This window comes from Schistocerca serialis, chromosome 1, assembly GCF_023864345.2.
Source record: "Schistocerca serialis cubense isolate TAMUIC-IGC-003099 chromosome 1, iqSchSeri2.2, whole genome shotgun sequence".
Lineage (NCBI taxonomy): Eukaryota > Metazoa > Arthropoda > Insecta > Orthoptera > Acrididae > Schistocerca > Schistocerca serialis.
The window spans coordinates 868461058-868488813 of record NC_064638.1 but is presented as its reverse complement, the minus strand read 5'-3'; the positions used below and the strand labels follow the sequence as shown (position 1 = coordinate 868488813).

General features: G+C 42.0%; 1 protein-coding gene across 1 annotated transcript in view; it reads left to right on the top strand.

Annotated features, from left to right (window-relative positions):
- Nucleotides 1–27756, top strand: part of LOC126485904 (uncharacterized) — a 201277-nt gene that overhangs the window by 38233 nt on the left and 135288 nt on the right. Inside the window, exon 2 of the mRNA XM_050108910.1 lies at nucleotides 12117–12363. Coding sequence (XP_049964867.1) covers nucleotides 12117–12363 — 247 coding nt within the window. The remainder of the gene's footprint in view (nucleotides 1–12116; nucleotides 12364–27756) is intronic.

Sequence of the window (27756 nt, the reverse complement as noted above, 5' to 3'; positions counted from 1 at the left end):
TTAATGTGACTGGACAGTGTAATACTTTGTGAATATTTTCTACCCGCATTTTATAACTCATTTTAACACTCTTCCTGCATGGCTCGCAGCGGTCTACACTGCAATAGTTGGTTGTTCTGGCTTTTGACGGGTGGTCACATTAATGTGACTGGACAGTGTAATACTTTGAGAATATTTTCTACCTGCATTTTATAACTCATTTTAACACTCTTCCTGCATGGCTCGCAGCGGTCTACACTACATTGTTCTGGCTTTTGACAGGTGGTCACATTAATGTGACTGGACAGTGTAATACTTTGTGAATATTTTCTACCCGCATTTTATAACTCATTTTAACACTCTTCCTGCATGGCTCGCAGTGGTCTACACTGCAATAGTTGGTTGTTCTGGCTTTTGACAGGTGGTCACATTAATGTGACTAGACAGTGTAATACTTCGTGAATATTTTCTACACACATTTCATAACTCATTTTAACACTCTTCCTGCATGGCTCGTAGCGGACTACACTGCAATAGTTGGTTGTTCTGGCTTTTGACGGGTGGTCACATTAATGTGACTGGACAGTGTAATACTTTGAGAATATTTTCTACCTGCATTTTATAACTCATTTTAACACTCTTCCTGCATGGCTCGCAGCGGTCTACACTACATTGTTCTGGCTTTTGACAGGTGGTCACATTAATGTGACTAGACAGTGTAATACTTCGTGAATATTTTCTACACACATTTCATAACTCATTTTAACACTCTTCCTGCATGGCTCGCAGTGGTCTGCACTGCAATAGTTGGTTGTTCTGGCTTTTGACAGGTGGTCACATTAATGTGACTAGACAGTGTAATACTTCGTGAATATTTTCTACACACATTTCATAACTCATTTTAACACTCTTCCTGCATGGCTCGCAGCGGACTACACTGCAATAGTTGGTTGTTCTGGCTTTTGACAGGTGGTCACATTAATGTGACTAGACAGTCTAATACTTTGCGAATATTTTTCACACGCATTTCATAACTCATTTTAACACTCTTCCCGCATGGCTCGCAGTGGTCTGCACTGCAATAGTTGGTTGTTCTGGCTTTTGACAGGTGGTCACATTAATGTGACTGGACAGTGTAATTCTTTGTGAATATTTTCTACCTGCATTTTATAACTCATTTTAACACTCTTCCTGCATGGCTCGCAGCGGTCTACACTACATTGTTCTGGCTTTTGACAGGTGGTCACATTAATGTGACTGGACAGTGTACTACTTTGTGAATATTTTCTACCTGCATTTTATAACTCATTTTAACACTCTTCCTGCATGGCTCGCAGTGGTCAACACTGCAATAGTTGGTTGTTCTGGCTTTTGACAGGTGGTCACATTAATGTGACTAGACAGTGTAATACTTCGTGAATATTTTCTACACGCATTTCATAACTCATTTTAACACTCTTCCTGCATGGCTCGCAGCGGACTACACTGCAATAGTTGGTTGTTCTGGCTTTTGACGGGTGGTCACATTAATGTGACTGGACAGTGTAATACTTTGAGAATATTTTCTACCTGCATTTTATAACTCATTTTAACACTCTTCCTGCATGGCTCGCAGTGGTCTACACTGCAATAGTTGGTTGTTCTGGCTTTTGACAGGTGGTCACATTAATGTGACTAGACAGTGTAATACTTCGTGAATATTTTCTACACACATTTCATAACTCATTTTAACACTCTTCCTGCATGGCTCGCAGCGGACTACACTGCAATAGTTGGTTGTTCAGGCTTTTGACGGGTGGTCACATTAATGTGACTGGACAGTGTAATACTTTGAGAATATTTTCTACCTGCATTTTATAACTCATTTTAACACTCTTCCTGCATGGCTCGCAGTGGTCTACACTGCAATAGTTGGTTGTTCTGGCTTTTGACAGGTGGTCACATTAATGTGACTAGACAGTGTAATACTTTGTGAATATTTTTCACACGCATTTCATAACTCATTTTAACACTCTTCCTGCATGGCTCGCAGTGGTCTGCACTGCAATAGTTGGTTGTTCTGGCTTTTGACAGGTGGTCACATTAATGTGACTGGACAGTGTAATACTTTGTGAATATTTTCTACCTGCATTTTATAACTCATTTTAACACTCTTCCTGCATGGCTCGCAGCGGTCTACACTACATTGTTCTGGCTTTTGACAGGTGGTCACATTAATGTGACTGGACAGTGTAATACTTTGTGAATATTTTCTACCCACATTTTATAACTCATTTTAACACTCTACCTGCATGGCTCGCAGCGGTCTACACTGCAATAGTTGGTTGTTCTGGCTTTTGACGGGTGGTCACATTAATGTGACTGGACAGTGTAATACTTTGAGAATATTTTCTACCTGCATTTTATAACTCATTTTAACACTCTTCCTGCATGGCTCGCAGCGGTCTACACTACATTGTTCTGGCTTTTGACAGGTGTTCACATTAATGTGACTGGACAGTGTAATACTTTGTGAATATTTTCTACACGCATTTTATAACTCATTTTAACACTCTTCCTGCATGGCTCGCAGTGGTCTACACTGCAATAGTTGGTTGTTCTGGCTTTTGACAGGTGGTCACATTAATGTGACTAGACAGTGTAATACTTCGTGAATATTTTCTACACACATTTCATAACTCATTTTAACACTCTTCCTGCATGGCTCGCAGCGGACTACACTGCAATAGTTGGTTGTTCTGGCTTTTGACGGGTGGTCACATTAATGTGACTGGACAGTGTAATACTTTGAGAATATTTTCTACCTGCATTTTATAACTCATTTTAACACTCTTCCTGCATGGCTCGCAGTGGTCTACACTGCAATAGTTGGTTGTTCTGGCTTTTGACAGGTGGTCACATTAATGTGACTAGACAGTGTAATACTTTGTGAATATTTTTCACACGCATTTCATAACTCATTTTAACACTCTTCCTGCATGGCTCGCAGTGGTCTGCACTGCAATAGTTGGTTGTTCTGGCTTTTGACAGGTGGTCACATTAATGTGACTGGACAGTGTAATACTTTGTGAATATTTTCTACCTGCATTTTATAACTCATTTTAACACTCTTCCTGCATGGCTCGCAGCGGTCTACACTACATTGTTCTGGCTTTTGACAGGTGGTCACATTAATGTGACTGGACAGTGTAATACTTTGTGAATATTTTCTACCCGCATTTTATAACTCATTTTAACACTCTTCCTGCATGGCTCGCAGCGGTCTACACTGCAATAGTTGGTTGTTCTGGCTTTTGACGGGTGGTCACATTAATGTGACTGGACAGTGTAATACTTTGAGAATATTTTCTACCTGCATTTTATAACTCATTTTAACACTCTTCCTGCATGGCTCGCAGCGGTCTACACTACATTGTTCTGGCTTTTGACAGGTGGTCACATTAATGTGACTGGACAGTGTAATACTTTGTGAATATTTTCTACCCGCATTTTATAACTCATTTTAACACTCTTCCTGCATGGCTCGCAGTGGTCTACACTGCAATAGTTGGTTGTTCTGGCTTTTGACAGGTGGTCACATTAATGTGACTAGACAGTGTAATACTTCGTGAATATTTTCTACACACATTTCATAACTCATTTTAACACTCTTCCTGCATGGCTCGTAGCGGACTACACTGCAATAGTTGGTTGTTCTGGCTTTTAACGGGTGGTCACATTAATGTGACTGGACAGTGTAATACTTTGAGAATATTTTCTACCTGCATTTTATAACTCATTTTAACACTCTTCCTGCATGGCTCGCAGTGGTCTACACTGCAATAGTTGGTTGTTCTGGCTTTTGACAGGTGGTCACATTAATGTGACTAGACAGTGTAATACTTTGTGAATATTTTTCACACGCATTTCATAACTCATTTTAACACTCTTCCTGCATGGCTCGCAGTGGTCTGCACTGCAATAGTTGGTTGTTCAGGCTTTTGACAGGTGGTCACATTAATGTGACTGGACAGTGTAATACTTTGTGAATATTTTCTACCTGCATTTTATAACTCATTTTAACACTCTTCCTGCATGGCTTGCAGCGGTCTACACTACATTGTTCTGGCTTTTGACAGGTGGTCACATTAATGTGACTGGACAGTGTACTACTTTGTGAATATTTTCTACCTGCATTTTATAATTCATTTTAACACTCTTCCTGCATGGCTCGCAGTGGTCTACACTGCAATAGTTGGTTGTTCTGGCTTTTGACAGGTGGTCACATTAATGTGACTAGACAGTGTAATACTTCGTGAATATTTTCTACACACATTTCATAACTCATTTTAACACTCTTCCTGCATGGCTCGCAGCGGACTACACTGCAATAGTTGGTTGTTCTGGCTTTTGACGGGTGGTCACATTAATGTGACTGGACAGTGTAATACTTTGAGAATATTTTCTACCTGCATTTTATAACTCATTTTAACACTCTTCCTGCATGGCTCGCAGTGGTCTACACTGCAATAGTTGGTTGTTCTGGCTTTTGACAGGTGGTCACATTAATGTGACTAGACAGTGTAATACTTTGTGAATATTTTCTACCTGCATTTTATAACTCATTTTAACACTCTTCCTGCATGGCTCGCAGCGGTCTACACTGCAATAGTTGGTTGTTCTGGCTTTTGACAGGTGGTCACATTAATGTGACTAGACAGTGTAATACTTCGTGAATATTTTGTACACACATTTCATAACTCATTTTAACACTCTTCCTGCATGGCTCGCAGCGGACTACACTGCAATAGTTGGTTGTTCTGGCTTTTGACGGGTGGTCACATTAATGTGACTGGACAGTGTAATACTTTGAGAATATTTTCTACCTGCATTTTATAACTCATTTTAACACTCTTCCTGCATGGCTCGCAGTGGTCTACACTGCAATAGTTGGTTGTTCTGGCTTTTGACAGGTGGTCACATTAATGTGACTAGACAGTGTAATACTTTGTGAATATTTTTCACACGCATTTCATAACTCATTTTAACACTCTTCCTGCATGGCTCGCAGTGGTCTGCACTGCAATAGTTGGTTGTTCTGGCTTTTGACAGGTGGTCACATTAATGTGACTGGACAGTGTAATACTTTGTGAATATTTTCTACCTGCATTTTATAACTCATTTTAACACTCTTCCTGCATGGCTCGCAGCGGTCTACACTACATTGTTCTGGCTTTTGACAGGTGGTCACATTAATGTGACTGGACAGTGTAATACTTTGTGAATATTTTCTACCCGCATTTTATAACTCATTTTGACACTCTTCCTGCATGGCTCGCAGCGGTCTACACTGCAATAGTTGGTTGTTCTGGCTTTTGACAGGTGGTCACATTAATGTGACTAGACAGTGTAACACTTTGTGAATATTTTCTACATGCATTTCATAACTCATTTTAACACTCTTCCTGCATGGCTTGCAGCGGTCTGGACTGCAATAGTTGGTTGTTCTGGCTTTTGACAGGTGGTCACATTAATGTGACTGGACAGTGTAATACTTTGTGAATATTTTCTACCCGCATTTTATAACTCATCTTAACACTCTTCCTGCATGGCTCACAGCGGTCTGCACTGCAATAGTTGGTTGTTCTGGCTTTTGGCAGGTGGTCACATTAATGTGACTGGACAGTGTACTACTTTGTGAATATTTTCTACCCACATTTTATAACACATTGGTTACTGTGGTCATAATCATATTATTGTATAATCACTGAACAAAAAAGGTAAGATCTACATTCATACCAATAATATCAAAAGACTGCATACGTTGGTGAAATATGCATTTATTTATTGTTCCATGGGATCAAATTAAGGCGAAGTCTCCATGGTCATGGAACGAGTCAATACATGAAATTATAACACGATATTAGAAACAGATATAATGAAATATAAGAAACATATTCAGGCGACAAGTCATAAGTTTCAATAAAGAAAATCAACAATGTAACACTGGAATTTGCTTAATTTTTTATCACTTCCAGGAGCTCCTCGACAGAATAGAAGGAGTGAGCCATGAGGAAACTTTTCAGTTTGGACTTAAAAGTGTTTGGGCTACTGCTAAGATTTTTGAGTTCTTGTGGTAGCTTATTGAAAATGGATGCAGCAGGATACTGCACTCCTTTCTGCGCAAGAGTCATGGAAATGCATTCCACATGCAGATTTGATTTCTGCCTAGTATTAACTGAGCGAAAGCTGCTAACTCTTGGGAATAAGCAAATATTGCTAGCAACAAACGATATTAAAGAAAATTTATACTGTGGGGGCAATGTCAGAATTCCCAGACTATTGAATAGGGGTCGACAAGAGGTTCTCGAACTTACACCACATATAGCTCGAACAGCCTGTTTTTGAGCCAAGAATACCCTTTTTGAATCAGAAGAATTACCCCAAAAAATAATACCATACGACATAAGCGTATTAAAATATGGGAAGTAGACTACTTTTCGTGTTGAACTGTCACTTATTTCAGATACTGTTCTAATGGTAAATAAAGCAGCATTTAGTTTCTGAACAAGATCCTGATCATAGGCTTTCCACAACAGCTTACTATCTATCCGAACTTCTAGGAACTTGAACTGTTCTGTCTCACTTATAATATGCCCATTCTGTCTGATCAAAATATCGGTTGTTGTTGAACTGTGAGTTAGAAACTGTAAAAACTGAGTCTTACTGTGATTTAGCATAAAATTATTTTCCACAAGCCATGATCTTATTTCATGAACTACATTATTTGATACTGTTCAATGTTACACACAAGATCCTTCACTACCAAGCTGGTGTCATCAGCAAGTAGAAATATTTTTGAATCATCTGTAATACTTAGAAGGCATATCATTTATATAAATAAGGAACAGCAGTGGCCACAGCACCGACCCTTGGGGAACGCCCCACTTAACAGTGCCCCATTGGGACTGAACATCACTACCACTCTCAATATTGTGGAGAATTACCTTCTTCTTTCTGTTCTTAAAGTAAGAGGCGAACCAATTGTAAGCTACTCCCCTTACTCCATAATGGTCCAACTTCTGCAGTAATATTTTGTGGTCAACACAGTCAAAAGCCTTCGTTAAATCAAAGAAAACACCTAGCGTTCGCAACCTTTTATTTAATCCGTCCATAACCTCACAGAGAAACGAGAATATAGCATTTTCAGTTGTTGAACCATTTCTAAAACCAAAATGTACATTTGACAGCACATTATGTGAATTTAAATGCTCCAGTAACCTTGTATATACAACCTTCTCGATAACTTTAGCAAACACCGATGGCATTGAAATGGATCTAAAATTGTCAACATTATCCCTGTCTCCCTTTTTATAAAGTGGCTTCACTACCAAGTACTTTAATCAGTCAGGAAACCGACCACTCCTAAAGTAAAAGTTACAGATATGGCTAAGTACCTGGCTAACATACATAGAACAGCATTCTGCTGGATACCCCGTCATATCCATGAGAGTTCATGGTCTTTAGTGATTTAATTATTAACTCAATCTTCCTCTTGTCAGTATCATGGAGGAGCATTTCAGGTAACAGTCTCGGAACACATTTTTCTAAGAGCGCTATATGATTACGTGTAGGGACTAGGTTTCTATTTAGTTCACCTGTTATATTCAGAAAGTGATTATTAAATACTGTACATGTATGCGACCTATCAGTAACACGGACATTCCCACTACGCACTGATTCTATATCCTCGACCTGTCTCTGCAGACCAGCCACTTTCTTTACGACAGACCATATGGTTTTAATTTTATCCTGAGACTTAGCTATTCTATCTGCATACCACATACTTTTTGCCTTCCTAATAACATTTTTAAGCACCTTACAACACTCTTTGTAATGGGCTGCTGCATTTAGATTTTGATTGTTTCTAACGTTTGGATATAATTGCCACTGTGTTCTACAAGATATTCTTATCCCTCTAGTCAGCCACCCAGGCTGCCTGTTTGTGCTAGTGCCCTGTTTTGAACGTTCTGACGGAAAGCAACTTTCAAAGAGCACGGGAAAAGTCTTGATGAAAGCGTTATATTTATCGTCTACTGTATCAGCACTACAAACATCTTGCCACTCTTGTTCCTTGATAAGGTTTACAAAGGTCTCTACAGCAACTGGATCAGCTTTCCTGAAAAGTTGGTAACTATATTTAACATGTGTTGCAGCACCAAAATCTTTTAGAATTAAAATTTGTGCATCATGATCTGAAAGGCCATTCACCTTTTTGGTAACAGAATGCCCTTCTAGTAACGAGGAATGAACAAAAATGTTGTCTATGGTTGTTCTTCTGTTCCCTTGCACTCTCGTTGGAAAGAATACGGTTTGCATAAGATTATATGAATTAATGAGGTCTACCAGCATCCTTTTCCTTGCACAATCACTTATACAATTAATATTGAAGTCACCACATATAACTAACGTTTTGTATTTCCTATAAAGTGAACCAAGAACCTCCTCTAAGTTCAGCAAAAATGTGTGAAATCGGAGTCTGGGGATCTATAAATATCAATAGTTAGAAGTTTAGCTCCACTAAATTTTACCACATCTGCCCAACATTCAAACACCTTTTCAGTGCTGTACTTTGAAACATCAATTGACTCAAATGGGATACTGTTTCTCACATACATAGCTACTCCCCCACGCCGCAAAGAGCTTCTAGAAAAGCTGCCAGCCAACCTGTATCCTGGTAGAGGAAGCCTCTGAATTATCTCCTTATTTAAGAAGTGTTCAGATATACCAATAATTTCAGAGTCAACATCTATAGGCAGTTCACTAACTTTATCTCTAATACCTTGTATATTTTCATGAAATATACTAATTCCCTCACTACTCGGATACATAAGCTTTGTCGAAAGTGGTTCCTTTGTTGGAGAGACTTCCCTTAAGCAGGAATACCTATTATCTGACCTCAATCTATAAAAGGTGCAGCTCTAACACCCACTACTACAGGAATTTTCCAATGAGTGGTCCCACCACCCCCACCTATGCTGTCACCACGCTGTTAGGTAACAAAATAGTCTACCTTAAAATTTGTAAGCGAATAATAATTATCGGTTGTTTGAAATATAATTAGTTTTGTATACGTCTGTCAAAATTAGTGCTTCAGGCCCGACATGTTTTCAAACTCATCCAAGTAGTTGTCCAAAAAAAGACAATTTTAGAATTTTGCCTTCCGTTAGACAAGTTTCTGCTGACTGCCATGGTCAGAGCAACACTCGAACCCTCTGTATCGCAATATGTAGGGACAGCACGAGTAACATGTAGTCCTACACTATTTTGTTGAAAGGTAACATCACGGATATCCCGAAGTCAGTGCACAGCCACTGGTCTTAACAATTAATGTACTAAAGAGACAGCCTACATTACACTTGTCCGTCCTCTGCTGCAATATTGCTGTGCGGTATGGGATCCTTACCAGGTAGGATTGACGGAGGACATCGAAAAAGTGCAGAGAAGGGCAGCTAGTTTCGTGTTATCGCGCAATAGGGGTGAGAGTGTCACTGATATGATACGTGAGTTCGGGTGGCAGTCACTGAAACAAAGGCGGTTTTCTTTGCGGCGAGATCTATTTACGAAATTCTTTCTCTTCCGAATGCGTAAATATTTTGTTGACACCCGCCTACGTAGGGAGAAATGATCATCATAATAAAATAAGAGAAATCAGAGCTCGAACGGAAAGATTTAGGTGTTCCTTTTTCCCACGCGCCATTCGAGAGCGGAATGGTAGAGAAGTAGTATGAAAATGGTTCGATGAACCCTCTGCCAGGCACTTAAGTGTGAATTGCAGAGTAACCATGTAGATGTAGATGTAGATGTAGATCTGCTGCTGTCAAAGTTGCCGACTATGTTCTGCGTGCCAAATGGCACCCTATACAATGAGGCGAAGTGCTAGGCACGCATAACAATGACGAATAAAGCGCGGCAACCTCCACTCCACACTTGCATACGTCTGTCGCAAAACTGTAGGCAGAGCTGGGACTTGTCTGAAAAGAAGACGTGGTGGCACTCCAGTGTACGGTGTCGTCTCTGAGAACTCCAATGTCGGCGCAACTCTCTCTGCTTCCGCATCAAGGGAACCAACAAAAATTTTCGCCATGCTGTCGGTCAGCTGAAGTACTAACGACGTAGAACACTTCGTGTCATGTTGACATTTCTAGATTTCCGCTTTCATAATGCTGTAGTTCCAGTGGCAGTAGTGCTGATGTACACTCTAATGAAAAAAAAAAAAAACAAAAAAAACAAAAAAAAGACAAGGAAAAAAAGCTGCGTGCCACGAAGGAATTATCCAAATGTGACAGAAATCGGTAGATGTGACGTGCATGTGCAGACAAAGAAATCATTAAAAAAAAAGATTTATTCAGGAGAAAGAGCTTCATAAATTGAGCAAGTCAATAACTTGTACATGGTAATGGGTATTAATGGTACAAACTTTTATTGTATTTTACTTCCATCATTTTAAATTAGCCTCAGGCAGTGCCGTGAGCAGTTATATAAACTACTCCGCAGTACTTGTGATCGGCTCCCATTTTTTACGTCACCTCGGTATTGCTGAGTGAGAAACGCCAACTTTCTGCCACAAATCCGCCAATGGGAGGGCTGGGTGCCGTCACGTGAGGTACGCAAGAGGGACGGCGAGGTAGCGGTCGCAACAGCGAGTCTCCCACTTGTCTGCCAGCTTTATTACTCTCTGGACGTGTCCACCAGTCCTTCCTATTGAGGGCGAAATGCTCTTCCCCAACAATGAGTGGTTCACTCCACAGCCACAGCGTTTCCGTGAATATTGTACCCCTTAGTGGTAGTTATTGGGAATACAACCCATTTTTCTCTGAACTATAACACTTCTTATTATACCCATCTGAGCTCCTGATACCATCCTAACCATGTACATTGTTCCAACTCTCACCCTCATGCAAGCAGTCATTCGCCTTGCCATTGATTGATAGAGTTGTTGGATGTTCTCTTGACGGATATCGTAGAAAATTCTGTCCAATTGGGCCGTTAGATCGTCAAAATCCCGGGCTGCTTGGAGGGTCTGCCCATAATGATCGAAACTTTCTCAGTTTGGAAGAGATCTGGCGAGCTTGTTGGCCATGGCAGCGTTTGACAAGCACGAAGCCTGCCATAAATGCCAACAAAACACGGTGTGGAATATCGTCGACGTTCTGCTGTGTTATAAGAGTGCCGCTGGTGACAACCTGAGAGGTCCTGCTATGGAATGAAATGGCACCTGAAACCATCACTCCTGGCTCTCGGGCTGTATGGCGGGCGGCAGTCACGTCGGTATCCCACCACTATCCACTACACACACCTTCGCTGGTCATGGAGGCTTAGGTCGAATTTGGACTCATCACTGAAGATTGTTCCACCTCCAGTCAAGATATTCCAGTCTGAATGTGGCTGACACCAGTGTAAATCAGTTCGTTGGAGTACAGATGTCAATGGTAGTCGGTGCAAGGGGCACAGTGAGCTCAGTCGACTTTTTATGGGCTGCTTATTAATGGTTCTTGTGGTCACTGAAGCAACAGCTACACGTCGGTTCGAAGATAATGATGAGCCTTCTGCTGTGAGTGCCTCTCTGACGACTGCTCGGTCCTCGAGTTCCAGCGTCTCTCCAGGTGGACCACTTCCTTCTTGATGCTGTGTTCGGCCACGGTTCACACATTCATTCCAACAGCGCCGAATAGTGGCGCCGCTGCTGTTCAAATGTCGAGTGATTCACCAATTACTCCCACCGGCTTCTGTAACCCAATTGTACGTCCTGTCTCAGATGCTGACATCTATGTATATTGTTCACACGCCTGTCTGCGAGGCACAGTTACTGTCCAACTAAGTACATGGGACGACGTTCGCAAAGAATTTATGTCCTGGTATCGACATGACCCCTGTTTACTATCCTTCTCAGTGTGGCAGGAAAACTGCGCTGCAGCGTAATACATTCATCCATCGGCCGCCAATTTTGCATTTACCGTCGATACCTGAATGAACATCAATTTGTTAGCAATTTGCAGAATCCCTTCTTCTTTGTCTTAGAGTGTAGATAGAAGCAGTGTATAAAAGCACGTCTCGGTAGAGTACAAGCATCGAAATGACTGGACAACGTTTCGCAGATGTTTACGCGCTGCTGGAGACGTGCGAGACCCTGAAGCCGCCGTCGGTGGCGTTGCCGGCTGTCGCACAGCTGGCAGCGGTAGGCGCAGGCCTCGACCTGCCGCTGCCTGCCGAGCAGGAGGAGAAGTGTAGCGCCGCCCTGGCGGAGATTCGCGACCTCACTGTCATCCAGGCCTGGCAACTGCTCAACAAGGACCTCCAGTGCCGCCTCAGCACTGACTGCATCGACTCCTGTCCTGTGCACGGGTATGTACGTCACTGAAAGCCCAGGCACTAAAGTGCGCGTCATTTATGACGGCGGCCGAGTTTAGGTTCGTTCTGCGCATCTGACGTCACAAAACACAGTCAGCCAATGAACAGAGAACGACGTTGCCAGAGCTCGAGTGCAGTGCAGAGCACGGACGAGTGTCTTCAGTTTTAGAAACGTTCAGTCATAAATAAAGTAATTGAACAAAATCAATGCCTTGATAGCAGACTTTCTTTTATAGAAAGTTTGGAAAAAGCATTCTTTATACCAATTGCTTCATATTCTATTAATTAATTAGTTTGTATCATTCTCACTAACGGCTTTTTCGCAATAAAGAACAGCGGTAATTGTTTGTTTCCTATTGTACTTCGACGAAACGTGAGTAATTCATAATCATACCAACAGTGTTTGTCGGTATTTTGCATCATAAGCCCTACGGGAGATAAATTGAATGATGAGCTGTGTTAGCATAATGGTTAAAGTATATGGCTGCTAAGTAGAAGGTTCTGACTCCAAACCTTCATCAGTGCTTAATATTTTCTTTATTTAAAAACAATATCGAAGTGTCTTACTTCATGAATTTGATTCGTTTGAATGTAATTTTTTGAAATTTCTAGTGGCAACTAAAATCGACCATACGGAAAGTATACGCTATGGACTTTTACCTCTGCAAACTCTTCAAAATGTCGTGCAATGGTTTACTACATCTAATGCTGCACAATAAGTGCGTTGAACATCGAAACAAAATTAAGTCATTTATGGGGGAAAGTATCAGTCAAGAAGATGTGTAAAAATCAAATTTTTGGGCCAAATAGTTTTTGTCAAATCGAATGATAAAGTGTGTCAAAGCAGTCGAAACACCATGTGTCTGCACAGGCGAGCAAGGCAATGACAAAATCGCGCACATCGTGGAATGCGCAGCGAAAGGGTTAATGCGGCCGTGGTGGTTTTACTTCATAAACTGCGCGCTCCCCCTAAACGTAAGTTTGCGAACTATACTATGGCGCTGCTTCTCTTGGTGCGTACAACTGGCGACGCAGCAATCTTCCGCATCTGGGCAGGCATGCGCGAACCGCCAAGATAAAAGAATTGAAATATAGTCATACATCTAATTCTCTTCTCTTCTTTGATTGGTTCTGTAGGCCATCACTGTTTTCCTAGACTAAGAACACCGGACGAAACATTTCTCACCCCACAGAGATACCACGCTAATGCCTTGTCAAACCACAGACAACCTTGATAACAGACTCTCTTCGGCGAGGAAGACAGTCCATAATTTTCTTCCAATGATTCACGTACAGCTGAAGGCAGTCGAAAATGTTTACATCCCATGGAGCTACCACTTTCCTGGGAAAAACTTTCAGACGTTTCCTTAGGATAATGACTGGGTGATTTAGAGGTCTGTTCGATGTATGATACACTACTTGAATGTTCGTCAAATCCACATGTATTCATAGAGCCCTGCAAACGAGGCTGTTATCATCTGGGAATACCGTTATTCATTGAAGCCAGAAAAATTATAATAACTTCTGAGAGGGTGATGTTCTAATAAAATGTCGTTCCATACAGTCTGAAATGGCCAGTGAGCTAGGTGTTTGGGGAGTGGTAGGGCTAGACGGTTAAATAAAAATCATTGACACAGTAACGGATTTATTAAAATAAACGAGCACTGCGCTCATTAAGTAACTAGATATAAATGGTTGCCCAAAAGTGCACAGTACAATTATAAATGCCAGCAGGTGTCCAGTTAGCTTCCTTCTACAATCAACCGAGTGTAGGCAGGACTGGCACCAGCAAACAGTACTGGATGTGCTGTTCTACAGGACTTATAAAACATATAAATATAATACATTTAACAAACGCATAATGCCCAGGTCACAAAAAAGTGGGTGGATCTTCAAAATTTCGCAGATTACACATTGCATTTCTCGGGTCCTAAAATGTGCTTAAAATAACCAATCACAACAGTAAGAAGTTATTTACACCTCACAAATAAGTATAAATTAAAATAATAGTGTTTGTATCTAACGTAAATGGCTGTTAATTCTTGAATAATAAAGGAAAAGTTACAAGTCCTGAAAAACATAGACCAGCATTAGAGAGCTAGGATGAAATTTGTAAGAAACAGTGCTGATGTCAGCAGTCCAATCGAACAGAATAAAGCAATAGGTACAGGATCCACTGGAACAAGTTACATATAAATCTTAAAACCAGACACAGTCAGTGAGGAAGTTCAGACCAGCTGTAGTACTAAAATCTATTCTCTCCATACACCACAGTACTCAAACGAATAAATCATCAGTTGAAACGTAGGGCAAATAACACTTTATTCCACCCTGCAATAGCAAGAACAAATTAATGGGTGGAAGTAATTTAACACTAAAAAATAAATAACCAATGCTTTTTCAAGTCTCTCAGCGCCAATAGGAAACACCAAGTGAGAAACCAACTGAAAACAATAGGGAGTGAAGTTCTGGAAAATATCACTAAACAGTCTCGATTATAAATTAAACTCAGTACCACACAGCAACGTAGTGTGTTCCGAGACGTGCACAGCAAATTCAGTTTCTTTTAGTTGGCCTGTTCCACGTGATAACAGATATACAGCCTTCCTCTGTCTGCACCCCGTCACCTAATGATTCCTGCTCTTCGACTTCTGTCCCCGTGCTTACATAGGCACTGCTCTGGCACCATTCACTCGGACACACACTGCTCTGGAGGTCCTGTCTCAGGTTGTCTGCTCGGAATGTACTCTGTAGTCCTGATGCCAGCTGGAACCTGTTTTCTTAATCACCAAAGTCTCCTCTCCATGAGCCCAGTATGGTTGTTAAAGGCTCTGAATCACTGTGCACACCCTCTTAGGAGGTGTGTGTGAAGCCTTGCTGGATAACAGCCAAAGAGCATAATCATGCATAACATCAGTTACAGAAATTGCGGCTCAATCTCCCCCCCCCTCCCCTCTTAAACTAAAACACCATAAGGGTACTGTTTACAAAAAATTTAGAACAAAGACCAGTCTTAACCTGCCTTATGTGTACTCGAGTAGTAGAACAAAGTGTGTCCTACAAAACTCTCCATTGCTTCCAAATTTATTCAAAATGGCGAATCCAAGATGGCGGCGATAGATATGGCAACATCGCAATGACATCATGGTGAGAAGTTCAAATTTTGGCGGGAAGATAGGTCAATTGGGCTACCTCCACTAGCCTAATCCCTTCCACTCCCCCCTGCCCTCCCCTCCCCTAGAAAATGTCGTGAAGTTCAAATTCCAGCAAGACAATGCAACACACCATGGCTACCACCACTAACCTAAGAAAATGGTGGGAAAAAAGGTCACTTCGGACTCCTCCACTAACCTAAGTCATCCAACCGCCACCTCTTCTTAGGAATTGGCTGGGAAAGGACTCAGCCTTTGCTGGATAGGATGGATGTAAGTCTTTATTTTGCAGGCAGTCTTTATTGAAACAATTTGAGGCAGTAGCTCCATCCAGTGTGTTCACCATGAGGTCTGGAGTTCAACTGACCTACTACACAGTACTGCCACCACAGGGCACTGTCCTCCCTTCCTACACATAATCCAAGATGGCGGTCTGGGGAGGAAAAATGGCAAGAAAAGGACTCAGCCTGTGATGGGCTGATGGATAGGATGGATCTAAGTCTTTAGTTTCAGTCTTTATTTTAAAAATTTGAGGCAGTATCTCCATCTAGTGTGTCCACCATGAGGTCCAGAGTCCAACTGACCTAGTACACAGTACTGCCTCCAGAGTGCGCTTTCATCCCATAGCGGTCTGGGGGGAAAATGGCGAGAAAACGACTCAGCCGGTGCTGGGCTGCTGGAGAGAGGAAGGAGTGTACTTTATTTATTTTGGAACAATTTATTTAGAGACAGATTTCATGTAGTTTATTTATTACCTGATACAAAACACACACTCTGACATGCTTGGGGTCGCAATTCACAGCCTACACACCTGCAAACTACTTGTAAATCCCGAAATAATGCAGCACACTGATGTACAGAGACGGAAACAACTCGTCAATTGTCAAAATAATGCTTGTATAATGCTCTGCAAACACGCTTGCTAATTGTCAACTGTTGATATAATGCACTGAACAGCCTACAGAACTGCAAACTACTTGTAAATCAACGAAATAATGCAGTTCACTGATGTGCAGACACGCTCACTAATTATAAACTGCCAAAATAATGCATACAATTTATTTAGGGAAAGATTTCACCTACTTTATTTATAACACTGACATAAAACACTCACCCTGGCGTGCTTGAGGTCTACAGACCTGCAAACTAGTCTCATATAACCGAAATAATGCAGTACACTGATGTGCAGAGACGCAAAAATCTCCTAAGTTGTCAAAATATTGCATGTAAAAGGCTCTGCAAACAAACTTTCTAATCGTCAAATGTCGAAATTATGCATTGCACAGCCTACAGACCTGTTCACAAAATAATGCGACAGACACGAAAACAACTCGTAAATCATCGAAATAATGCATATATAATGCTCTGCCAACACATTCACATCGCTTAAACAGCCAAAATTAATGCACTGCAAAAACACTCAGTGCACATAAAAAACGCTTTTGAAGCATCATCCACTGCAACGTATCAGCAAACTGCTCCACTACAGGACTGAAAGGTGCGTATGCCAGGTGGCACGCTATTGCTGGTGCCACATGCGAGATGCCTCCGGGCCGTGCACGCGTATATACCATTGCTGGCGCGATACCCCTCTAACTGTGGATACAGGCGTCACAGGTTGTGCTATAGAAATCTGTTCCAATGCTTCCCAGAATAGCACAGGGTGCATTGTTCGTAGCGATCCTAATGGGACATGCGAGCTGCATCTAGGCGTGCATGCATCCTTACGAGCCCAGCGTGGCTGACGCATTCCCGCGAAATGTCAACATAGCGACTCATATTCTAACCGCTATGTAGAGGCTCCTGTGTCCCGGCACAAAGGATGTCTTGTGAATTAATTTAGCGTTCTGATTGGTTCTTACTGAATTTACCCACAAAATTACTGATGCTGCCAGTGTGAGAGCATTGTCCGCCTTTTCCTTCTGCAGACGAGACTTTCAGTTGCATAACTGTTTTGTACAGATCGCCATATTGCATTGACAATTAAACCCTGCAAAAGTGGTCTACAGATCGTTAAATACATCCCAAGTACTCACCATGCCACAGTGCAGCACCAACGGAGGAAACATGGCCCATGACGGCAGCCATAGAAGTGTGTGCCAACCAGAGAGAGCAGCCATCTGTCCGTGGACGATTCCACATCCCAGGAGAACGCTATCAACACTCCCAGTGCAAACACTTCGTTATATTGAATCTTCTCACATTTCCACAGAAAACACAAACACAACACACAGTCCGCAAGGCAACTCAATGCAAACTGGGTATTAGTTCACTATACACCGACCCAGGGGAGCCATGAACCAAATCGTCATAACCCATAAGCTTTCTCGGTCTCTCTGAACTGATGTATAAAGGATGGGCAAGCCCCATCTCTGAAGAAACAAGCCCCAACCTGCTTGCTTGCTGCTACACTTTCTACGGCCATCCTCAGACTCACGAGAATATTGGGAACCAGACACGTATTTATCAGTGTAACTACTATTAAATATTATGATTGCTGCCGCAGTCTGACACCGAGCAATATACCGGATATGTCTCCTCTTTACGACCATGGTTTTGGACTGAATCTCAGTATTTATAGCGCACATAATTTTCCATGTAAAAAACAAAAATCTTTCATTTCCCTTACAGCTATCGATGTGCTGAATCTATACCTCCCTCATGATACGACACGTAGTAGCGACCAGCAGACACTCGCACATATACCGCGAGGACTGTTGCATAAAGGCTGGGTTGGTTCCCCTCAGCAAAAAGGCGTCAGTGCTTCTGACCCCGACCTATTTGCTTGCTTGCTTGCTCTCTACACACATCTCCAGTCTCTGGGATTACAAGAACACATGTATTTTCACATGGTTTACCAGAATATTATACCATTTACGCGATACTTCTCGAGATCAAGCACATAGCAGCATGCTATGGATTGCTCATGCAACATAATTCCGAAGATAAAGACTGTAAATTATTTCTCTAGAAAGCCAAAGCTTTAGTGAGGTCGAGTATGCTGTAAACCATTGAGTAACTAGAAACTTCTCCCATCTGTGAAGGCCTCTACGTGAAAACTCGAAAAAAAATAGAGGAAACAGATATTTCCACTCACGAATACCAGTGTCAGTGATATAACAGATTCCAAACCATCCTTATAATTTACAAAGTCACCTAAGGTGTTTCTCATGTCTAGAGATAGCATAGTTGATTTACGTAATATGCTTCGACCTGCATCCATCTGGAGCTCCACCAAGCATAAAGATCACCTGTTTCTTATTGTTCTTAACCGTCTGGTATTACATCACAACACTTTCAAATCTGTTATTATACCTCGATAAGAAGTGCTAACCTCCTCGACATGGGCGCATCTGCAAAAATCTTGTGCACTTGGATGGGCGTGGACTTAGCAAGCTCCATTGATTCACGAGACATGGAATGTAGCAGTCTACTTCTGGTCGGTTGCAGATTAAATTGGTAACGGTGTTGCAAGGCGGGTTGGTCAAAGACAGTGTGACGGGGTCTTTCAGTCTCTAATTTTATCCTAAGACTGAGAAAGTGCTCTGTGACTCCCATCCGCATAGAGATAGATCATAAGTTAAGCACTATGTTTGAGGTGCTATAAATATGTCTGGCATACGTTGACGATGTATATCTTCGAGAATTAACAATGAATGGACATACTGCACAGTCATCTATCTGCATTCACAATGATACTCATGAAGTAGAGTAGGGACAGTTTAGCTATGATACTGAAATTGGAATCCCTGCCTGTCACATCATTAATCGGTGTTGAAATTACTGTAAAATTGCTAAAATTGTTCGCACTATCAACTGTGATGCTTATTATTTCGGTACATTGACGGTGTCTTTTCCATCCCATCCGTCCACTCGTACACAGTTGGTTACTACATAATGATTGACTGACATCACTTGTTTGGGTTGGAGAAAGAGTCGCTATGCTGACATTTCGCGACGATGCTTCAGCCATGCTGGGCAGGTAAGCGTGCTTGCACAGCTAGATGCAGCGCGAATGTCCCACTAGTATCACTAGGAACAATGCACCCTGTGCTATTCTGGGAAGCAATGGAACAGATTTGTATAGCGCAACCTGTGACGTCTGTATCCACAGGTAGAGGGGATCGCGCGAGCAACAGTGAACACACGTGCACGGCCTGGAGGCGTCTCGCATACGGTACTAGCATGAGCGCACCACCCACCATACACGCCTTCTGTAGGGAAGCAGTTTGTTGATACGTCGCAGTGGACGATGGTTCGAAAGCGTTTTTTATGTGCACTGAGTGTTTGTGCAGTGTACTAGTTTCGGCTGTTTAAGCGTTGTGAGTGTGTTGTCAGAGCGTTATATATGCATTATTTAAAATGATTTACGAGTTGTTTTCATGTCTGTAGCATTACTTTCTGAACAGGTCTGTAGGCTGTGCAATGCATAATTTCGACAGTTGACGATTAGCAAGTTTGTTTGCAGAGCCCTTTACATGCATTATTTTGACAATTTAGGAGATGTTTTCGTCTCTGCACATCAGTGTACTGCATTATTTCGGTTATATACGACTAATTTGCAGATCTATACGCTATTTACTGCGACCTCAAGTACGCCAGAGTGAGTGTTTTGTATCAGTGTAATAAATAAACTATGTGAAATCCGTCCCTAAATAAATCGTTCCAAAATAAATAAGGTACACTCCTTCCTCTCTCCAGCAGTCTAGCACAGGCTGAGTGCTTTTTCCACCATATTTCCCTGCCAGACCGCCACCTCGGATTATGTCACAGAAGGGACGACAGTGCCTTCTAGTGGCAGTACTGTGTACTAGGTCAGTTGGACTACAGACTTCATGGTGAACACACTGGATGGAGCTGCTGCCTCAAATTGTTTAAATACAGACTGCCTGCAAAATAAAGACTTATGTCCATCCTGTCCAGCAAAGGCTGACTCCTTTCCCAACCAATTCCTAGAAAAAGGTGGCGGTCAGATGACTTAGGTCAGTGGAGGTATTGCAAGTGACCTTTTTACCCGCCATTTTCTTAGATGGTGGAGGTAGCCACAGTGTGTGGCATTATCCTGGTGAAATTTGAACTTCTCAATATTTTCTAGGGGTGGGGAGGGGGGAGGGGAGGGGGTTAGGTTAGTGGAGGTAGTCCAATTGACCTATATTCCCGCCAAAATTTGAACTTCTCGCCATGATGTCATTGTGGCGTTACCATATCTATCGCCGCCATCTTGGATCCGCCATATTGAATAAATTTGGCAACAGTGGAGAGTGGGGTAGAGCATACTTTGTTCTACCATTTACTCAGTGCATTTTATCCATGGATTGGATCTCAACAGAAGGCTAACTCGGGTGACAACTTTTATAATCTTACATGGTCCCACAAAATGATGCAACAATGCATTTGAAATTGTCTTACCAATCTTGCCTTGGGCCCGAAAATTCTCAGTGAAAACTACTTATCTGGCAGGGTGCCTACTATGTACCAATTTGCCTCCATCTAATTTGCACAGTCAGTACTAATCTTTAACTGTCTCGAATTATCCTGAATGACTTCAGAAGTCACCTGCTCCAGAAGTAGTTGGTTCGCTGATCAAGTATTCGACAAGGGAGAACTGACTGAATAACCAAACACTGAAGCCGCTGGGGTCGTCTTAAGGACCCCATGAATGCCAATGTTAAATGTTTGAGCTTAAGAATGGAATATTATTGGAGCAGCCTTAACATTATAATTCATACTCCCAGCAAAAGAAGGCCAAGGTAATAAGGAATGCTCATGATACGACGTACACCATTTTGAAAGGAAACTATCTTAAATTACTTCAGAATAAAAGTAGATCCATTGTCACTCACTGTAGACATGTTCCTATAGCAGAACTGCAGTGATGCCTGAATTAGAGACATTGGTCTGGACTACGAGTGGCCGGCCAAAATCCGGGATATCCAGAACAGTAGCGTTACTTAAGGAGGATCTCAATGCACCAGATGCCGTCTATTTGCTTTCAGTACAACGAAACATGTCACCTGTCTTACATAACTGGTTCAAAGTTGCAGGTACGAACTTCCTAAAAAAATTCACCATCCCTATGAAGCAGGCGATCCTCTTCTTATTTTTAGGTGGTCGAAACTTCCTCATCACCTTACTTCATTCTCGGTCTATTTTAACTGCACTGGCCAACACTAAGCGTCCCATGAAGGAGATCTCCTCATGGGCCAGATCAATTTTAGATGGTTTCACTGTGAAACCAGCACTACGCAAAGACATCAGTACTTGGAGGACATTTACTACTTTTTATGGCAATATTGTCCAGATTATTATAAACAAATTTAAATTTCAAATTATCCAAAACAGAATCCAAGAACCATGAAATTATCTCCGCTCCTGTACATACGCCAAAAGGAACATGATTAAACTGGTTTACGTTCCAGTCAGTGCAAAAGGCGGTAACAGGTGTCGAAGCCTCAGCCAAGAGCATTCGGTGGTAAGCTTTGTTGAAGTCTAGGACGATAAATAAGTGCACTCCGGCAAACCAAGTGAAGAAGTTGTGGGTTCACATGAGGGACCTGATTCCAAAATGACCTTACGATTTAGGGCCCTATAAGCCATAACTGGCCTAACCCCCGTGTGATTATCCTCGGTAAACAGGAACATCGGAGATGCACAAGGTGAGGTCGATAGCGTGATCACCCCATCACATAGCACCTGGTCGATTGACTGGCGCAGGAGCTTCATTTTCGGTGGCGACAGCCAATAAGGGGTTTGACGCACCTGTGCGTGATATGACAGTTGTATCCAATACCTTATTTTGTCCTTTATCCCTAACTTACCAGTTAAAACAATGAGAAACTCCTTAGTCATCTGAAGTACTAGCTGCATCTCACCGTGACGTAAATTGCCAAGTTAATATTCAAACAATGGAAAATCCAGGATGGAATGTAACAATGCCAGAGAAGGAAAGATGCTACTCACCATATAGCGGAGATGCTGAGTCGTGATAGGCAGAATAAAAAGATTCACACAATCATAGCTTTCGGCCACTAAGGCCTTTGTCAGCAGTAGACACACATACACACGCGCACACACACACTCACGCAAGTGCAACTTGCCCACACATCTGCAGTCTCAGAGAGCTGAAACTACATTGCGAGCAGCAGCACCAGTGCATGATGGAAGTGGTGACTGGGTGGGGGTAAGAAGGAGGTTGGGGCGGGGAGGGGGAGGGATAGTATGGGGGGAGTAGCGGACAGTGAAGCATTGCAGTTTAGACGGAGGGCAGGGGAGAAGGTGCAGAGGGGCGAGGGGGTAAGTAGCGGAAAGGAGTGAAATAAAAATAAAAATAAATTGAAAGCCTGGGTGTGGCGGTGAAATGACGGCTGTGTAGTGCTGGAATGAGAACGGGCAGGAGGCTGGATGGGTGACGACAGTGACTAACGAAGGCTGAGGCCAGGAGGGTTACGGGAATGTAGGATGTATTGCAGGGAAAGTTAATATTCAGTAGATTCACTGGACGAGTTATACACGCATTGAACACGACTATGTTTACACAACTTATACAACTTATCAGGTCCAACTTTAAAATAAAATTGACTTCCAGCATAATCTAAAAACATCCAGCACCCTCAATAAAATCACAGCCCAGCAACAGTTCTGAACTTAATCCCCTAGCCACTAATAACCCCACTGGCCACGACAAGCTACTAATTTTACCGAGCCAACAAATGATAATAACTGACGACCGATGGTGCAACAGCCCTGACTCACGGGTTGCAACGAAGAAAACTTGTATGTATCACGAACCCTGAAGTACCAGGTATAATCGAGAACAGAGATGCTGCTTGCAGAATCCAATAAGGCACAAATAGGTTCTCAGCTGGGCAGCACAAACACACAAGGGGAAGTCTATATCTTGTCGACGCCTTCACCTTACTGCAACCTTTCGGTAGGACTTCAGATCGACGATGCCCTGTTTAACCCTAGTGTCAGCTTCCCACCAGTTTATTTTGTCATAAACTGCAATCACGTGAAAAATGCCCCGACCCGCCACAGCGGTAAAAAGCTCCTCTGGCCATGGCAGCACCCTCATTAGCATCACGCACTTAACTGTACGTGAGTGATCCCTATGTTGATCAACAGATCTCATGCTTTCTGTGCTGGCAATTGTCTTACCCAAATAAGCAAAGGTTACAGGTTTCTCAGAAAATAATATTCGCAAATGGCCATCTGGTCTCACCTGTTCTAAGATGTTGTTTACAACCTTGCTATTAGTGACCTGAACATTCAGTCACACTGACCTTTCGAAATTGTTGTCCATAGTCTGCCAACATCTCAACACGCCCATGGCTATAAAAGATCTCTCCTGTACAAATCTCTCTCGTAATTCTCCCAGTGGGCCACACATATAGAAGATGGCACTCGCTATTCATTTGGCTCAAACAATCATGAAACATGGGATATAAAATTTCAAAAATTACTGAATGCTCTATCTTCAAAACACTGGCTTGGTTTTCTGAGGTAACAGAAAACTACAAAAGCTTGATTATTTCTTGAACGTCTTTGATTGTAAGATCATTAGCAGCATGGAATGTCAGAAAAACTGTGTTGGATAATTTCTCAAAGTGGTGCCTCATACATGCACGAACACTCACTCTCATCCCATTGTTCACCCCACCTGTATTCTCACGAGAAGTGGCGCCCACTAACGCATTCAGCGTCATTTGTGTACTCCAATACTCAATCGTAAAAAGGCCCAATTTAAACCCGGGGCAAATAACAGTTTATTCTGACCCACTATAACAAGAACAAATTACTGGACACACGTACATTAACACCAAACAAAAAATGACCTACTCTTTTCAAGTCTGTCAGTGTCAATAACGAACACGTAAGAAACTGACTGCAATCCAGTAAAAAGTACTAAACCAGACTGGATTGTATGTTAAAATCGACTGCGGAGCACAGCAAGAGGAAAATTTCTGAAATGTGCTCACCAAGTTAATTTCCTTTTGGTTGAACAGCGGGTGTTCCATGTGGTAACTGGTACACTAATTTCACTTCTTTTTTTTTTGCACCCTGTGACACGATGATTCCTTCGCCTAATGTACAGTCTTAGACATAAAAACTGACCTCTGGCCGGCCGCCACAGAGACTAAGTCCGAGTCGTTCACTTAAGGTGGCCAATAAAACTGACCGGCCGTCTGCACAATCTGGCAACACTGTAAGATGCGGAAATGTTAGGAGGAAGTGTTGTCTACTTCCGAGATGTTCTGGAGTGTTTGAGTCCGTGGTCTCGTGGTAATCGTGCATTCTAAACTTATAGTCACCTGTTCGCGTCCAAGTGTATTTTTTTTTTTAACACATTTCTATCTAAAATTATGAGTCTGATTGAACATTGAAGATAATTCGTTTGCCATTCTACCCGCCAGCAATAACAAGTATTCCAGAAACCATTCCGCAGGACAGCTCGTGGCTGCGTCGCGATCTTAACAGCTTACGCTCGAGGGTTTCCTCGCGCTGTAGCGGCTACCGGCCACCGGCCAGACGCCACCCGCCGCCTGAAATCCGGCGCCGCCCATGTGAACGCGGCGCGACGCTGTCAGTGTATGTATCAATTGTCACTTTCGAATTTGAAGTTCTAGTTATTATCTTGCAGTTAAACACTGGATTTTGCTTACTTGAAAATCATGAACTACAGTAAAGCAATGTAAAATTGAGTCGCAAGTGGAAAAAGGTGTAACATCTGCAACACAACGTTTACTTTCGTTATAACAGAGGGGTGGATGCAGAGGTGGCAGCTAGAATGATTTGAACTGTGTGTGGAGCGAGTGCTTTTGGAAAAAATACGCCAGAAAAAGATATTCTTGTTTCAACAAAGATCGTTCTGGCATGAATGATTTTCCACATTAAGAAAGTCTCGACTACTGATATATGTGACAGATTACCATTCTGCCATCATGCGACATTTACATTCAACAGGCAAAGTTCAGAAGTCTGGTGTAGGAGCACTGCATGCTCTAATTCGAAACAACAAAAATCAACAGAGTGACTATTATTGAACGTCATCAGGTCGCTCATTGAGCATTCGTATGCAGTACTGTTACTGGTGTCGTGTTATGATACCTTTATCCTTAACTTTCTAAGAAGAAATGAAAGGCTGAGCCCCACCGAAAGACGTAAACTCGAGCAAAGAGTAGAGTGAACATAATATTTTACATCTGATAGCTCCAAAAGTGTGTTTTGGGCTACGAATTCTGCCCCAAGGGGTGTGTGCAACACAGCTGGAATTTGTTGACAACAACTGAGACACCTTTCGTCGCAGTGTAAGAAAATCGAGCAACAAGACTACATCTCCTGTCCTACTGCATGATAACGCACTATGTTGATTTGAGAAACAGAACTATCCAGCAGATCGATAGGAAAGTTCTCTCAGGCACTTGTATTGATAGGGAAGTCCTCTCTCAAGCACTTGTCCCTCTCGTCATATATTCGTAGAATTTTAACTTTCCCGCTCTTGATCGATCAGCCGCCAAGGCAATTCATTTCTAGACGAAAATACCCTTAAAACTACTCTGGTTCAATGCCATCGATAGAACCAGTAGGTTTCTACGGGCGTAGAATTTATAAACAACTTTAGCATTGTCAGATTGTTTTAGATATCGTGAAAGAACATTCTGTTGCTGATTACTGTTGCGTTTAGCAAACTAATGGAAAATGCAATTAAAATATTCACTGTACTAATACATATTAAATTCAGCTTACTACAGAAACATCACGACGGCAATCTATCTTAAGAAAGCACTAAGTGTCTGTAGGACGATTGAGCCTATTTTAACACAAACGTGTCTCCGAAAAGATCTGTATTTACTTCATTTTCTGTATCATTCGCAAGTATTATGAAAATGTGGTAATTCATAGATAAAATTATGTATTCACAACAATAAAAAATATGTGGGCAGAAAACGCAAGTGGCATTATGAAATTGGCAGTATCGTAAGGTTTTCGCTCTGACACTAAGGGTTACCGAAAGCAGAAAGCCGAATTTTGCTCGAGCTTTGTTTTACGATTCCCTTATTGAGTTTGTATCTGCCTGCTTGTAGCTCTGCTACAAAAGAATTAAAAATCTGGGTTTCAGCGAGTCTCGAAAGGCGAAAGAAAGCAGTTTGCACCTGGTAGCCAAGCATGTTCCCTGAGAACTGGTTTTTCCCTAAAGTGGGTAGACATCCTTTTCAGTTTGAATTGTAGGCAACTGTCAGTCAGACGTGTGCCGTTGGTCTAAGTGTTTCTGTGTGTTGAATTTGTATCAATTATTTTTCTACAGGTTTTTTCATCCCCAAATAGAGAGTTTAAGACTCCCATTAGTATTTTCACGCCATCTAGGTGCATTTTGCACATAGTATTTTCGAGTGTGTTCCAGAATTTTTCGACATTTTCGGTGTTTTTCTTATTTTCGATGTTGATGGGGGCATGTGCATTGATGAGTGTATATATTTTACAAGGGCTCTGAATGAGCATAGCCGAATGTCGATTGTTGATGGGTGTGATTTCTTAGCCAGAGTTGATGAAGGAACTGTGTTCGAGAAATGCCATGCCGAAGATTGGTACGCCTTTCGCTACCTTTTGTTGTATTTTGCTCTTGAAGATGCAATGGTTTCCGTAATGCAAGGATTCATTGTCAGTTAGTCGTGGTTCTTGAAGACCAGTGATGTGAATTTTTTATCGGTCGATTTCTTAAGTGAAAATATTTTGTTTTCATATTTGGATCAATGTATCGATGTTTGGTTTTCGAATGCATATTTTCTGCTTGTAGGGAAATTTACCAGAGATCTTCGATATTCTTCTCCGTGCTAACCTGGACTCCCCAGAATCCGAAAATCCAACTGCCGCCTGTCGACAGCCGGGTAGTGTACCACCTGGGGTAAAGTTGACTTTGCTTGCACAGTTCATGTTTGTTTGTGTTTCATTGGTTTAGCATAGGTGATACCAGGACCTGACAGGACCAGAGGGTGTTGAAGCCTTTGGAAGCAAATATTTTGAGCAGGGCTCATTGAGCTAACAGGCGGTGACCAGAATAGCAGTGATTTTCACTCAAACGTGTCTGGATTTTGGGTTCAACGGATTGAGTAGCCGTTCAGGTTTGTGTTGGTATTCCGTTCACCCCAAGTATTTTATTTTCTCGCTACCACCAATATGGGGGAGGGTTTCCCCTATCGGTCACACGGGATTTTTAATATTATTATTATTGTCATTA